The 17,609-nt window shown below is 37.7% G+C and overlaps 2 protein-coding genes across 2 annotated transcripts; one reads left to right on the forward strand and one right to left on the reverse strand.

The window, feature by feature from the left end:
* Window positions 1–21: 21 nt before the first annotated feature.
* LOC110845500 (uncharacterized peptidase C1-like protein F26E4.3) lies at window positions 22–14,926 on the reverse strand. The gene is made up of 12 exons (XM_022091937.2): window positions 14,165–14,926; window positions 7,627–8,011; window positions 7,324–7,522; window positions 6,137–6,200; window positions 5,852–6,009; window positions 2,489–2,532; window positions 2,254–2,407; window positions 1,955–2,096; window positions 1,634–1,857; window positions 825–976; window positions 650–744; window positions 22–532 (listed from the first exon to the last, which is right to left on the reverse strand). Exons 2-12 carry the CDS (start codon window positions 7,780–7,782, stop codon window positions 472–474), a joined length of 1,449 nt encoding a protein of 482 aa, XP_021947629.1. The 5' UTR covers window positions 7,783–8,011; window positions 14,165–14,926; the 3' UTR covers window positions 22–471.
* On the forward strand, window positions 4,940–5,845 carry LOC118436361. The gene is made up of 2 exons (XM_035854246.1): window positions 4,940–5,393; window positions 5,471–5,845. The coding sequence occupies exons 1-2, from the start codon at window positions 5,037–5,039 to the stop codon at window positions 5,741–5,743; spliced, it is 630 nt and encodes a 209-aa protein (XP_035710139.1). The 5' UTR covers window positions 4,940–5,036; the 3' UTR covers window positions 5,744–5,845.
* Window positions 14,927–17,609: the final 2,683 nt, after the last annotated feature.

The following is a 17,609-nucleotide window of genomic DNA, read 5'->3' on the forward strand; positions in this document are numbered from 1 at the left end:
AATGTTGAATTACTTGAAAGCTTTTTTCCTCTCTAGCGATCTATAATTATTACTAAATAGTTTCAATTTGTAAATTAAAAATCGCATAATTACTGACTTACTGAGTTATGCATTTACATATTTTGCAGAAATAATATCCGTTGAGATACACATTAGTTAATTCAACACAAAATTGGGAAATGTCTGAACACAAAAGTAAAATAAAAATATATAGTATACTCAAACAGGAACAACGCTCGCGTGCTTAATATGAATCGGCAGATCGGCTGGACTTTAAGCTTGAATATTCTGTACATTGTTGAAAATCACAATTAAAATTAACAATTTAGGTACGTTTTCAATGAATGTGCAACTTGTTATATCAAACACTACTACGACAATATTTATTATTAAGTATATTTAACGATTAGCTGAATGAAACACATTTTCGAGTATTGTTACTCATTTTGGCTCGTGTCTGGCTCTTCCTTTTTAAAAGAAAGGATTTTTCTTTCTGTAGGAAAAGCGATTGGCAGTTCTTGCCCAAGCTGCGCTGTAAATACAAATAAACAAAACAATTTGGTAAAAAATAATTGGCACTGTTATTTACTCGTACTTAAAAATATATAGCTTTAAGATATACAATATTTATACAGTAATTTTGACTAACCAAACGTAGCTTTCAATTTCACACTCATTTTCTCCTCGAAGGATTTTGAACAGTCCGTTCTCACCCCACTTGGTGCCCCACGTATTGGCCACGAGCTGAGGACAAGGGAAAGAGTGTCATCTTAAAAGGTCTCCTGTTAATGTGAGTGATAAATTGCAGGGTGAAAAAATCGTACCCAGTACTTGACCATGGCTCCCTGGTGAAACTCTTCCCCCCAGCCAATGATTCGGACCGAGTGATATCCTGTCCGCTCGCCGGGCTGCAGCCCAGATCTCTTATACACGCCTCCACGATAGATGAAGAAATCCGGCGAAACGTCCATTACGGCTGAAACAAAGAAAATGTACTTTCACTTGAAGGGAGAAATGTGGATACTTTTGTATTCGCACAACATGAAAATAATCTACTTTACAACCTAACCAGTCAAACGGCTGTGGGTCTGGTCGACGTGTTCACTTGCCAGAAGTTGAATCACGGTCGATTTAACTCGATAAGAAAACTACTATATGAGTAACTAGTCTTGGCTGGACTGGAAAGTTGCAGGACGCAAAAGAAGAGAAGAAATGGGCATGAAAGCGAATCAGATTTTGACAGATTGAGAAAACCCAACTTTTAGATTTCTTCGTGGATTTGCTTAGTCGCCTGAACCTAACAGGACTTACTCATTTCTGGCCAAAAACATTTGTATTTTGCGATAACAAGAAAACCCAGTTTGCAGACTAAACATTTTCAACGTTACATTGTGTAGGTGGGAAAAGGAGTGAAATCGTTTATAGAAGAGTGAGCTACTCGAAACACGTAAATTTTAAGAACTCAGAATCATTCAAACATCGTCGTCGCTCGTTGCACAAGTTTCATAACAATTTAAAGGAATTTATTGTGCTGACAGCTCCATTCAATAACTTGTACGTGTCCAATTTTATTTTCCATCGACTCAAATCGAGTGGCACAAGAGCATTGTTACGATGAAGAGAAAGGTTCTACCTTGAACAGGTCCGAACGTCATAATTTCATACTGGATATCTTTCTCCTTGTTTGCAATTTTGTAAGCTGGCTGACTTTTATACAATTCCGTTCTCCCGTTGAGCGTGTTTGCTGACCGACACTGGTTAACGTCTCCCAGAGCTTTCACCTTCCGTGAAATCATGCAGGTTCCAGTAGTGCTGGTTGCTCCACTCTCGTACGGGTAACAATCCTCGTCCACAACTCTGGAGAAAGTTTGTCAGTTCATTTAATCCTCTGCCCACGACACGGTCTTTCTCAAGCTAGAGCTGAATGGTCTACAACACCATCGTTCGTACATACCCAAACTTGCGGATAAAATTCCACGCTCGGTCCAAATGAGCTCCATTGCAGCCTTGTTGACCTCGAGTATTGCACGAGACCAAGTGCTGGGCGGACAGGATTTTGTTCTCGATTCCCTTTGATTGGATCCCTAAGCGATCCGCTAATTTAAGCGAACATTAAAAAATATGAGGAGCCATTCTTTTATTCTTTCTTAAAAATTAGCATTTACATTCATCCATATTTTGGTACTCTTCACATATCTGGACACATTAATCCGAGTGGTATGAAAATGCACAGGAATTATTTATTTTTCTCACCAGTGATGGTGGATATTGTCATGGCCCAGTCAGAACCACACCAACCTTGATCTCGAACCCCCTGAATTAAGTTTGGCCACTTTGTTCGAGCGTCAAAGCTTCTGGGAATAATATTCTCCTCGTAGACAAACTTGATTGGCTCCATGCTTTTTATCTGCAGGAGCGAGGAGAAAGAAGGCAACTTTATTGTCTTAATCATCCGTTGAGTTGGGTCCAAATTGGTGAAATCACTTACCCCTCGTTCTGGCTCTAATGTACCGAGACGATAAAGTAGCCCGTCTGAAAAGGAAGAGAAATAACCCCTTGAGAATTGGACAAATTGGACTACTTACAAAGCTGACATTTCACTACCAGAAATTAAATCTTGACATCACAAAAATGTGACCAATCTCTCGCAGAGAACCGACAAAAACTCTACTCTTTAAACTCTACTCCTGTTGTACCACATGTGTGAACACCACTCCACCACTCGTTCTGTGCTTCAGGTGTTACTTCTCCACGCGACATTTATTGCTGCGCGTGTTTACTTTTCATCTCAACAATTATTTGCTGATAATAGGTTTTAAAACATTACTTGTGACTAATGGCAGGCCGCGAAGGAAAAGGGTAAGAACTTTTTTAGACTCATTTTGCACCATTCCATTCTAGTTTTGTTTTAAACTACTAGTTGATGATTTTTATTAGAAAGTTAAATTTGAACATGTTGTTATTTAGGTCTCCCAGACCGTACAGATGCTGGGCTCCCTGCAAGTCGACTTTCGCATCAGCTGCTGCGTTGGGTGTACACCAAATCAAGTGTCGTCATAATCCTGCCTTACGCCAGACAAATATTTCGACCCCGTTGACACGGTTTTTGAGGCCAAGTGTTCCGGTGCCTCAAAATCTGACTCCTCCTCCATCCCCGGCAGCAGGGAATCGTGTCGTCACGGCATGTGCGACAAGCACTACCCCCATCACATATCAAATTCTGTCGCCCCCCACCGACACCTCCTTCCCCGGAAGTTAACGATGGTGCTGATAATACAAGGTATGGTTCCTGCCATTGTATTATAGTTGTATATGTACATGCAAAACTAATCATGTTTTTCATCAAGGATCACCGGTCTGAAGAGAAAGTTGAACGATGATGACGACGGCACCGGATTATCTGATAGTTCAAATCATCATCTCGAGTACGTATTTTATTTTAAACCATGTTTTCAAATATTATTGATTAAATGTATGTGAAATAAACGCTTAATAATTCATGTTAGGGGTCGATCATATTGTCCGAAAAATTGTGGCAAGCATTTCTCTGACAAACGTGGCGCAACAAGACATGCCCTGTACTGTGGAATGACACCGGAAGAAAAAAAGGATGCCGTAATTAAAAAGTAATTTATGCACAAGTTATGAACATAAATAAGATGTGACGAAATATGTATATATATATATATGATTCATTCAACTTTAGGTTTGCAGGGGATCCAGAACATGTTTGTTCGAAATGTGGAGAGGTGTTTGAGAGGACGAATTCGAAATCATGGCATGAGGATATTTGCATTCTAACTGCAGAAGAGGTGAAACTTAAGTAAGCATTAATTTGTTCATAATGCTATTAATCGCACATATTCCAATGTAGTATGTTGTAGGTATAAGGATGATGAATCACACTTCTGTCAGACATGTGGAGATTTTTTCGTGAATTCGGGTAGCAGAAAAATTCATCAAAAATCTTGCGGTGCTACAGTAGATCAACTACAGATCAAGTATGTAAATTAATAACCTTATATATTCAGTGTAAGTTTTACAAATTCTACCCAACAATGAATTCATAGATTCAAGGATGACCCCCGTCATTGGTGTACAGATTGTGGTGAATTTTTCATATCTCATTGCGGCGCCAGAGACCATATTAAAAAATTTCACTCATTTGTTGATGCTATGAAAATGTAATTCCCTCAAATGCATGAACTCTCATATCTCATGTAGTGTAACATTTTTTTTTAATTGATAGGACGGCGAATCAAATGAAACGGGTTCATCCCCTCACTCACAATAAGAATGCAATTGGAACTGAAGACTGCCTCGATCCTTCGTTCCCAAACTACTCGGAAATTATAGAGAAAAAACTTCAATGGGTAGAATTGTTTAGTGAGAGGGAAGTAGCCAGTTCTGTATACAGAGCATTTGTTCTTGGGCCTCTGTTTCATCGCGGGACTGACTACAGAGAATTTATTCTTCAACATCCAGAACAGACGGCAAGATATTCGGGCGTGAAATCAGAGGATGGAAGATTTTTGGATATAAATAATTGGCATAAACAACTCCCAACACTGTCTGTATTAGGCAGAGGTCATATGGAGGGATTGGAGGTCGTCTTCGGTGGGGACACCCTGTTTGAAGGACCAGATGCTGGCAAGGACGCCCGAGCATTAGAGGCCTTGGAAATAGTAAGTAAATTAATGTGTATCTGCATTAACAGTAATAGCCACTTGCCATGATTTGAGGAAATGTTTTTTTTCCTACAGAATTTTGGATATTACTTTCAACAATACTCGGAAACAAAGATGCGGTTCCTCAACACCCATAGGGAACTGTCCAACTTGGCGTTGAACCCCCCAACAACGATTAAGGATATGATTGAGCATGCTGTTCGAGGTGACGACATAGTTCCACTTGAAGCGTCACTCACAAAAGTGGAATTTTCCCCTGCTCTCGTTGACAATGATGTCGTGTCTTCCTCAATCTTCTCCCCGTTGAATATTTCGACCAGACCTCGACCTATAACTGAAGCTGACATTATGACGGAAGTCGACACTCTCTTTGGCCAGTTGATGGCAGAATTGCGACTACTTTCTCCTTCAAGTTTTAATGTATACTCTGTCCTCCTCTTCAAGAAGGCAGACTTGGGTGGGGTTTCTCGCCCGAGAGAAATATTGGAAAAGCTGTTGGGCTCGGAAGAACAGACTCAGTTGGAGGCTTATCACGGGAAAGGCGTGGAAGCCAGTGATGGCGGAATAAATAGGACTCATTATGTCAACCCAGATTTTGACACCATTTTGAAGGAATTGAAGTCTGGAGAGAAAATAGCACTTCAAGTTGCTCGAACACGGTGCACCTCTCGTGAAGATGCAGAGGAGAAGGAAGCTTTCCTTCAGGTAATCTGTCATACATTATCTATAGTACAATGCATGTATAATCGAACTCTTGTTTATGTATAACAATTTCTGTACAGTATGAAACAGGTGTCGTGAATCGGAAGAAACCGCATGGAATAGTTCGTATCGTTCCACTAAATATCAGAACGGAGTGGGCAGCGTGGAGACGGCTACCTGACCATGTCAAGAGAATTGCTCAAGAAAGTGGAGAGAGAGGTATTCTGCCTTTCTCCTTCGGATCAGCAGCAGAGGATCCACTCTGGAAGGATGGAGACTTTGAATTTCCAATCAATTTGCGGCGTCAGTTGTCTAAGTCTGAACTGAAAGTGGTTAATACACCCTTTCAATAATCAATAATGTCACAATATATTATGTTGTGATCATGAATTAGTAGTCGTTTGTTATATTTTTTTGGAAGTTTTTTACCGGTTTAGATTGTCAATAAAAAAGTAAAATACGTGAAAGTTTACGCCCCCAAAAGTCCGAGTAGTTCCCTGCTGACCAGGAGTAATCCCCTTCGTTGATCGCTTGAATTAAGGTCCCATCAATCATGCAAGTATCCCGTTCACACAAGAGTTCAAACTTGGTTGGATCACTCGGGTTTTTGTCGCATTTGCTGATTCAGAGAAATTGCTTGTTTACTAATTATTATGTAAATATTTGCATGCTCTAGAATCGGCTAGACAGACATTTTTGACGTGCATAACCCAATCATGCATCAAACTTATACATTCGCAACTCACCATTGATTACAGTTTATCTTGACTGAAGAACCATACTCAACAAAATGACCGTTCTGGAAGCATCCTGTTGATAAATGAATTGTAATTTAATTTGACATAAAAAGCATGACAAACTAAAACAAGGTTGCAATACAATTATAAATATTTTTATTAACAGGGAGCAGAAACCAACGATTTTTACTGAATACTATAATCTCGAATTTGCATGACTATTGACCACTGGCTTACACAGTGGAAATAATAATAATTGTCGTCATCGTAGAAAAAACCACTCGTCAACGTCTTATTAAGTCAAGAGAAGGACCAAGGTAAAATTGGGTTTGGCTGAATCTTGAACTCGCTTATTACTTAATCAGTGGGACAAGTACTTTGAGTGCACGTGGAAAAAGCTAGTTGTGCCAATTCGCAAATTTTTGCGTTGATAGATTGAACTTCCTTTATATTTTCTAAATGAGTCATGGATGGATTACAAGGCCGGCAGACTGTGCAATTTCGATAAGAAGCTGACTCACCCAGGATAACTGAAACTCCTCAGTTTATCCATTCAGAAAGAATAACATTTCAAGAGAAATATCTCGAATGTCAGCTAAATCATAAATAAGTGGGTTAACGGACTCGGACATTAAATAATAAAATTTTGAGTGCTGTGGGCAGACCAAGCGACGCCCGACATGTGTTTACACCTTACATAAGTATCTATTACACAAGTATTAGATAAGCTGACACATACGTAATGGTAAATATGTCGTTAATTACACTTTGGAGAATTGTTCACAGGCAGATGTCACAAACCAAACAATTATTCTCCGTCTCATCGTGATTATTTTTATTTCTTCTAAATGTTGGTCTTGTATTGATGGACGAGGTATCGTGCGCAGATTATCAAATTATCCCCTCATGACCTTTGATCATGAAATTTATAATTGTTGCACTGGTCATCGGTAAACCAATTAGCATTTAACAATCTCATAATTTATGTCTGTCTTCTTTTTATACCTGTGTCACCCGCGACGTGCATTCTTTTGTGCTTGTCACATAAAAAATAATATATGCAAATTGAGGAAATTAAAGTGTCATAACTTTGTAGTGTAATTTTTTTAATAGAAATTCCACTATTTGGTTACTTGATTTGTAAAAAGTTGAAGAGTTAATATTTATGCATGTGCAAAAATTATTGAATTACGTACTTGGCAATTTAACCACTTCCTCTGGAGGTTTAATAATGTGCATTCCCATGCACGCACTAAAATAGTCGGGACAACAGTCGGGGTTGTCTGTGCGATTACAGAAACGGTCACAATAGCACAAAGTTCCCAAAATGGGTACTGAGCAGTCGTCAATTCGTCCAGGACAACACCCTCCGATTCTGGCAGCACAGTAGTCCCCCTGAAACCCGAAATGCATACACAATGGCAAATAATACAAGAAGAGACCAAATTAATTAATATTTATTGGCGTTTTGAGTTTGTGGGGAAATTGAGACGACGCACCTGAATGTCGGCAAAGGGTCCGTAGAATGCCGGTAAATACTGACCTCCAATGTTCACCACCAGACATGACACTAGCAGGATGACAAAGAACGTAGAATCGCTTATGGTCGCCATTGGTATTGGGTTGTATTTGCAGCTACTTTTGGATTTTCTCATTGTCTTTGAGCTGAACTACTTATTACTATTAGCTAATCAGTAATTAGCAATTAACAATGCAATGATCCTGCGAGACAAATGTATCTGTAGATTGATACACACGCTTCCGTTTTCGCTTTTCAATCCATGTTGCCTGATGTGAGGTAGAGAAGTGTTGTAGTCCCAATACGATTAGCGATAATATGCTAAAGCGAAATCCACTTGTGACCAATCGAAAAAATTAAAGTTCCTGTAAAACACAAAATAAATAAACGTAAGTTACATGCGTCTATAAATCAGCAATGTTTGTTGCATGGATCTGAGGAAAGAAGCCGCTTCTGGATTGCAATTGGCAGTAGAAAAAACAACACCCAACCATTTACTGTGAACTTCTCGTAGGATTCAAGCTTTGTCCCAATGTACTTAAATTTTCTTTTGTCCTCATTCAACTGACTGGTGGAAACCAAATTACTGTTCAATGCGAATACTGGAATGCCCGTGGTACATACATTAGTTTGTGTTTTATTTTCTTTGTGTTTTGTAAATTTTCTTTGGATTTGCATGTCAGTACAAGTGTTACAAATTGTTTTGCAACCGCAAATGCCAAAAACACTTTGTCCAACCAACAAGCAGCTCTAATTCATATTATTAAATTATTTTAAAAATTGTGTTTTGCTAGCTGTTTTCAAAATGAAGAATGTCTGAGGAAGTGGAACGTTTTTATTATGTAAAGAACGCATCTCTCCCATTTTGTTCATAGGCTGCAGAGCATATGCAGTGACTGATAGCTCTGATGGTCGACACTTTCTTCGAAATTTCACAGATTTGACACTCAGCAAAAATGCAAAACAGTATTAAGATGCATTTGCTTTCGGTGCAAATTTGTAGTGATTTTGTAACCATATGCATTTCATGCGTGTACTTGTGATACTTTGCTTATTGCTCCAAAGTATACATAACCAGACGAAACTATGTCGTCTTGTCCGGCAGCTGTAGCTTCGCGTGTGAGATATATTCAATATATAATACAGTTAAAAATCCCCAGTCAGGAAATTATATCCGACATATTTGCTTTCAGTATCTCATTAACAGTGCGCATTAAATGAAAGCCTTCAGTCCGCGTATTTAAGTAGTTGAGCCCACTCAAGAATTATCCGACACCAATTTAGAGAATCTGACCTTCAGTGGTTGTCTTGCATGAACTGTGTCAAATTTTAGCTTTCTACAGCAATTTTCAAAAATCTGATACATTTGACCCCACTTATTTATCAACCACTTGACCAATCGAACCCGAACCCAGCTACGAATTTTACAGAAAACAATCACAAAAAAATCACAAAATTAGCATACCTCCTTGCGGATCTTGTGGGTAAAATACAGAAATTAAATTCCTGCTGGATGCTAATGTCGAGGTCAAGGGGAAAAGTGATTAATCAATGGTTTGAAGAATTAAAACACATTGTTGATGAATTGCCAGTATTAGAAATGAGTGTAAAGAGTCGTTAACGCCAGAAACATTTAGACATTAATAATTTTATCCTATACAATGATACAAGATGTATGATGGGTGTAGGATATAGGTGTTTTAAGACATAAAACTTTGGCGAGTGTGACCACCTCTCCCAGAACTCTCATAACTCTTCACTAACATAAAAGAGACACTTTTAATTAAAATCATAAAATCAAAAGGAATCACCCAGTGACCTCCAATACATTATTTGGCACGGCTACATTACGACCATTCAATTTCAGTTCCTTCGCAATAAAGGTTAACGTTGTTAATGGATTGGCTTTTGTCCAAATTCAGTCACAAATGATGCAACTATTCTCCAAATTTCCAGAAGGGAGACGTCCGACAAAACTGTGTCTCAAAATGCCTCATCTTGTAAATCCTGGACTTCTAACGAGTAAAATATGCGATTCTTATCTGATTAGATTTCTCCATCCCTTTAATTACCGGTTGGCCTCAGAGTATGAAAGTTGGTCCAACTCTGTTCAATGACCACTTAAAAATATTGGTCTTGATGCATGTACATAAATGTAGTATAATTTAGATAAAAACGTGCATAACACTGGTTCATCTAAAAAAAAATGACTTGCTCTCTTGAATTATTCATCTTTTAAATCAACATTTAAATCGTTAGTAACTTATTTTGTTGGGTATCAGGTGTCGAAATTGGCACCGACTGCATATCCACTGGTGATGGTGATCTTGGTTTCAAATTTATTTTAAAGGGAGAGAACAAGAGAAATATTATAACAAGACAGACAACAACTGTTCTTCGACCATGTCACCTGTCAACTTGACCATTTGTTTCACAAGGAGATCTACGCACGCAGACATACAAACGGTTTAATTTTCATTTCCGTGAAATAATTCGAATCAGATTTACTGTGATGTGCCAATAACTGGCTGAAAGTGGAATATACATATTACTATTTTCTTGGTTGGAGGGTCAAAGTCAGTGGTGATTATTTAACGTGTACTTTGCTATTACATATACACTACCAAACGTGGTAATATTAATTAATTGCGATATTAAATTAGTGGACACTTGTTTCATATTTGAATATGGTCAAAAGATGTGCGGGACTGTATGATGAAGGGTCGTGTTTCTGTTTCGTGCTTGTGTTATGTAAAACTTTTTTCTAGCTGTCAAAAAATGGAGAAGTATGATTTGCAGATGAATTTGTGTCTTTCCCAGATTCCGAACAAATAGTTAAATAAGAAAACCTGTGATGCAACACGCATGTTAAAATTTGTAGCTGGACATGGATGATGTATTGCTTAATCTTGAAAACTCTGACCGACCAATTCTGTGATTTAATCAAGTGCCCAGAGTCCATGCAAGGCAAACAGTTGTTGTGTCATATACAAATCGTATGCAAATCGTATTATTATGTAACACGCATGTTACTACATGTTTCTGAAAAAATGCAACTCGTAAATTGAGGCTTATCTGTCTCAAGATCGTGTAATGACTAAGCAGCAGGACCAGATTCTTGGCACTTTTATCTCGTTATCGTCGACACCTCAATTCAATATATGACAGATTTAGAGGGAGGATTACAATTTATAATACATTGTTCGCACCACTACCTTTCCTTCTTCTTCCCATAAAAAAACATTTCACATAAGCTCTGAGAATAATCATGGAGCAATTGTGGAATATCATTCCAGAAATATTTTGATGTGTTGGAACAGACAATTGAATAACAGAATTGGATAAGTTAAGATTTATGGTCATTAAAGCCATTAAACAATTGAAAGATTGTAATTATACCTCAGACATTTCCTCTCATCACCAGCTTCAAGTCCAAACACAAACACACAATCAGCCCCACAAGATATTATTTCTGCTGTGATGTATATTACATCACACATTGGATGATATTAATAAAAAGCACAAAACACTCTCAACGCACAAACAGCCATGCCATAACCCATTTTAATGTGATGGCGAGCTGTTGGACCCATCCCTTCAACATCCCTTCTGAACAGAATTACTTACTGTCGAGAGACATTCAAGCACACAAGTTCACTTACAATTAGTGGATGTCGTCACGAAGATGTCATTTAGTTCGGAGGGTGAAGGATTCGGATGACAAAAGTGTAGCACAACTGTTGATTGGTAGGGGAGGCTGGAAATATGAGCATGTTGCATAATATACAATTAGTGATGTAATCCGATATACGGCTCGTATTATTCGGGTAACACATCAACACTCAGGCGGTGTCACTCATTCTCGTTTGTGGTTAAGAAAGGTGTATATGTTCTTATGGAACATCATAGAAGATCATCATTTCTGAATACTTGATACTGAAGGCTTTCCAGTTTAAACTATTAATTAAAAGAGACACCGACCATAATTCACACGTACATTCTTGCCTATAAATTTCTTAGCAATCGTTCCACTACAGAATATTTCCCGAAAGACTGGAAGATTTGCATCTTCTCTCAACACATCCCACGAATGGTGATTGGAAAATGATGAATGCACTCGCTTAAATTTGAAAGGAAATAGCGATGATGATGCTCAAATGGGTTGTCATGAACTGCACACCTCGTAAATTGGTTTTCTAAAGGATCGAGAGGAAGGTGTGTCGACACATCAACAGTGTAAACTAAGTATTCTAGAGAATTTAGCTATAAAATATAATTCCTTAACTTCAAATTTTAACTTCAAATTTCAAAAATATGTACATATTCAAATTATCAGATGTAGTGTAGGTATAAACTATCCTCCCAGTCTAATAATAACCATGTACATATGCACACGACGACATACATAATTTACCTTGAAACTCTAATACGTGTATTTATGCAACTGCAGTCAGATATGAAGTCATACCACTAATTACATTAGCTTATTGTTTACATTATTCTCGAGCAAATAAACGAAACTGATTCATCCACGCGAATAAAATAAGTATACGTAATGACGTATCGAGTGATGCAATGCTGTGGCTGACTATTTAATCAATAACAAAATTGAAAATGGCTTTAAGAATGAACTGAACTCATGGGAAATGTAACAAACCAACTGAATAAAGTCATAAAATTCATGAGATGGATTTAATATAAAGCGTAGCTAATCCAAAATAGATGTGCAAAATCGAATTCGCTGTATAAATTCCAAATTTTGGCACAATCTAATTTTTTCAATTAAAGAAAAGACAAATTTATTTGACATGCACTCAGTTTTATTGTTACTCGACTGTTAGGTGGGTATCTTCAGTTGGGAACTTTTGAAAATTGAAGAAAATGCCAATGAATACATTGGTTTAATGCTGGCATGATTTTATTATTTTTTTGCTAGATGGAATTTCAAATTATCGATTAAATAAATTTTCACGATCCATTTAAAATCAAACCTTTTAATTTTATGGCAAGTGAAAAAAATTGAACATGTCATTTTATGTATTTACTGCGAAGATAGACTAAAATAGAGTAAAAATCGTGTTTATAACAATGTACGTCCAAACAACAAATAATAAATAATAACATGATCCAAGGACTTATCTCCCGTCGACTACAGAAACAAACTGTGTGACTCAACTCGTAAAATTCAAAAAATAGATTTTATTACTCCGATATGAATTTTACTACGACTACTCATCGACTTTTGTGAGTAATTCCTCTGCACAATTTCTGCCTGAGAATTGAGAAGCTGAAAATTTTAAAATCTATGTACAAACCTTTTCTGCTAATGGATCTGGTCATAAAAGTGACCGAGATAAATGAGACTAAAGTTCAATTTGTTTTGTGCCAGTTACTACAACTGATTTAGTGGATTTCCGAACTGAGAATTGGCAGTCAGTACTTTTTTATGTCTCAAGATTCTAAAGTCACTGAGCAGAATAAATAATTCAGCAAAAGGTTCAGAATTCCGTACGCTTCTCACACATGAACTTGCTCTACGTATATATGCACCTTTATAAGTAATTAATATCTATATAGGTCAGCAATTCAGTATATTTTATAAAATCTTAAATAGCTGAAAATTAGGTGCGAATTGTATGCACGCACTTTTTTAAAAATGTAGATTAGATATTTAAGCTGGACCAGATTTTGCAGGTTTAACATTTTGTTGATTTACATTTTAGTGAATGAAGCGCATATTGTATGATGTACAAACTTTAACGAATTATGCGTGCGTGTATTTTTGATTATTCGTCACGTTATCCATCTATGAGTTGACCTACTCCTGCCAGTCAGCGTGGAACATGGATGATTCGTTTATTTGCTATTCTTGTAAAACCAAACAAACAAATTCTCATAATATCATCATAATGTCGTATTATGCACAAACGGACTGTGTAAGTGAGAGAGTGATTTTCTCCGAATTATCACTGAAACTTTTGAAATAGTTGAAAAAGATTGGAACAGAAATCTTGTTTGTATTATCGCTCATATCAAAATTCTGAAGAAGCGTGTTAAAAATTTCATCGGGATGTTGTTGCATCATAATTAAGCCAGCAAAAGCGCTCTCGGCCAGCAGCAGCAGCGAGTAATTAAAACTCAGCACGACTCCTAAACAATCAAAGGTGTGTGTCCCGTGTGGAAAAACGAGATTTTTCACCCAAATGCAATACAGAGGGTGGCGACCGGCGACACTCTTTTAATTAATTTCCTGGCTACAAAGTCTGCAGTGATCAATGGATGAATGCATCGTAAGCAGAGAAGTAAAATCAACTGTTTGCCAGCCTATTTTTTTATAGATTCGTGTAGATTCTGTGCAACAAATTAAGATTCAGGAACTCATTTTCTAATTAAATTAAAATCAACAATCAATCAAAGCTCGTATTTCACTAAAGCATTACACGTGCATTGCATATCCTTTATTAAAAGACTTCCAGTAGGTACAAGTATTTTAAAATGTATGTCAAGTTAATACTTACGACGTCCAGCCTCTCCAAAATTGAGCCTATTTATACACGCGAACACGTGGAACCTAATGTTTCTAATCGCCTGGACACAACATCAGATCGAACTGATCGACGCGTATTGTCACTCTTGTGCTTTGGCTTTAAGTACGCAATAAACGCACTTTTGCTCTTTTGTCGTTATAAATCGCAAAATACTTTAAGCGTACTTTTCCTATTTCCAGAGAATGTCGATGCCCTTACTCGTCCTCCCTTGAGGAACGGGATTCCCTAAATTAATGGATGTGACACTGGGGACGAACTACGGTCAAAACTACGAAGGACGACAATAGGATTTTAGTTCTTTTTGTGTTACGGGGTTCAACTTTTTTGCATGATACATGCGTCTGCTTCTTGCTACGTGAACCTTTCGTGGAATAAATGGAGCAACGATGTATCACTTTGTTCGCAACTAAATGTCAACCGTTGTTTGTTGTGTGTATTTTGTACGGACGCACTTTCACTCTCCAAGTTTGACAACTCCTTTTGCAGTGCGTGAAGTGTTGGATGATTGATAAATGTTTGCTTTGTCGCATATGGGTCGAAACTAGATGGATGGCAGGAAAGTAAAAGGTTGGCAAAAAAGTCCTAAAACTTGGTCTGTGCGTATATTGTCATCCTCTCTTCAACTACTGAACCGTAATTTGCAATGCAGTTGTGAGATAGGTGGATCGTGGAGGGTTTAAATCCGTGAACTTTTACAACCCTTCCAACCGAGAGACTGGACAAGACTGAGGCTTGCCCAGCTTTTACTCTTCATTAAAGCAGACGCAAAACGTAGCATTCAATGGCATCATGTTATACACAACGTGGAGAGTGGTGTTCATTTCCATTGTCCAATTCACATGCTCTTGGTTTCATCTCATCCAAATCCCACAAAACTTCGCGATGTTGAGATTGTTGCTGAGCTTTTTTAGCCGAGTTGTTAACTCGACATCAGTGTTTCTTCATAAAGTCGTTTGGATTAAATTCAAAGTTTGGCATAAAAACTGCCCACGCAATGATCGACAATTATTGTAAATCCGAAAATGCTATAAAATGTTGATTATTTTTGACACGATCTGTCAAACATTTTGTGTCTCATGTTACACACCCAAGTTTTTTTTTATATTTGCATACGAACGTAGTTTTAATTTTACAACGCTTTGCTGTTGAACGTGTCGTGGAACGGCCTTGATAATTAGACCATGTAAATATTATGCTACTTACAAACCTTCCTAATTGTGTGCTCACGACTGGCCTATTAATTGTTTAATCGGGCAATAAGTGACACGTTTATGGTGCGTAAAGTAAATTTGACAAGAACTAAAAACCAGATGTCAAACTTCCTTGAAAATTTAATATGCATCTGGGTTTAGAGGTGTTGTTGGTAGAACGTATTTCAACCTTTGACAGACCAAGGTTCAAAAGCACCAGGTTGGGAAAATTGATCCAAAATTCCTGACGCATAAGTGAAGAAAATGACGTATCTACACAAGTCAGAGAGTAACAGGAACCAACATTATTCAATCCATTAAGAAGATAAATGCATCACTACCACTACGTCCGTTTTTTGGGTTTCCTTTTAACAAATTAGGTGTTTGTTCTCCAATGTTTGCAAGCACAAAAGCATATTCACGCACAATTCACATGCTGTGCAGACTTCCAAATCTGTTCGTACACTATTCCGTAAGTGCGTGTCCTGGTAAGCTCTCCTCCACTTAACTAAATGTTCTGCTAACTGTTGGTCATAAAATTGTCTCAGATTCCCTCCTCCCAGAGATCCATGTTCGCAAGCTTGCTCCTTTGCCAATCGCCATGCATTTGCCAACCACGGGACGCTTTCTTCTCTTCGCCTGGTCCTCTTTTCCTAGTGAAAGCTTCTCCGACAGACGATGTTTTGAGCTGGATTTGATTATCACACTTGAAGAATTCGCTTCCTTCGTTAGTTCGGCGAGCGGATCGTGGGATAAAATCCCAGCTTTTCTTTATGGCAATACCTTAATGGCTTTGTGAGTGACTTTGGGAGCACGAGCAGACATTATATGTTTTCATTTCTTCTTTGTTTATTCTGGTGCGTTGCTACTAAAGACTGCGCGTGGCATTGTGATTATGGCATTTCTGCAACTATATGACCAACCAGCTCTCTAGGATCGAACTACACAGAATTATGTAATTTCATCATCACATCTGTTCAAGACGTGAGCTGTTCAGTTAATTTTGGTAGTTGAAATTGGATTATTTCTTGCCGCTGAACAATCGTATTATGCGTAGCATCTGCACTCACAAAATATGCATATGCTCTCTCGCATTTCCTCAAGTATTTTCGTAAGGGGGTAAATAATGGCATGGATTAGGTAACACAGAGGAGATTGTATCCTCTTGAGAAACAATTCCAGCATTTTATCACCTTATTTATTCTATTATCAGGCCTCAAGCTCAAGGAAGTAGCGCTAATCGGCCGTTGCACGATTTTACAAGCATTTTTGCTTCAATCAATGTTTATATCAGAATTCCAGTCGAAGTGGACAATTAGATGTGAACAAGATCTGGTTTAGTACCTATATTCTATTCTACATCTGTACTTATTATTAATACGAAGCTTGCATTGTAGTGAGTCAACAGGGAATGAAATAACGTATAAACGAGTCTCGTCTTCATATCTTCATACATACTTCATTCACTCCTCATCATTGCATTGATTGATGTTGGATGTCGCAAAAGGCACGACGTTTGTCAAGTCATTTGGGCAAATATTGCACAGGAAATAATCTCGCTTAAACTTATCTCCGCCTTGGCATACGCACGCATGCAAAGTAAAGCAATTCATTATTATTAAAGTACACACACACACAACACGATTGGTTGATAAATCTAAGGGCTGTATAACAATTACGCAAAATGGCCAAGTTACAAATAAAATATTAAAATCTTTGATGTCCCAAGTCCAGGAAAAACAAGCAAGTTGATGACACAAATACTAACACATACGCTACTCGTACTGGTATCATAAGACATGATTACTGATATTCAAACTTTGTTCTCTTAAAAGAGAATTTTTGAATACATGCACCACCTAATAATAATAATATTATTCCTATAATCTTTATTGAGAAACCGGATACAAATTCATCAGCTGCAGAATGAGACTTGATCAAGTGATTGAAAAGAGACAATTTTACAAGCGAACTTTGATATTATCATTGTACGCCATTTCGTCCTATGAAACCTCTAAATTGATCAACTGCTCTATGCTGGAAGCATTCAACATGTAACCAAATTAATCTCTTATTCTCTTCTATTATTGCTGCAATTGCTGAATGACAGACGGATTTGAGGGTCTTCTATGGAAGTGCAACTCAAATGCATGATTTTATCAGATCTTCCCGTGATTATTGATTTGTTGGGGAACAGCACCACAACCAACACTCGCGAGTTTATT

Source organism: Folsomia candida, unplaced genomic scaffold (assembly GCF_002217175.1).
Source record: "Folsomia candida strain VU population unplaced genomic scaffold, ASM221717v1 Fcan01_Sc001, whole genome shotgun sequence".
NCBI lineage: Eukaryota > Metazoa > Arthropoda > Collembola > Entomobryomorpha > Isotomidae > Folsomia > Folsomia candida.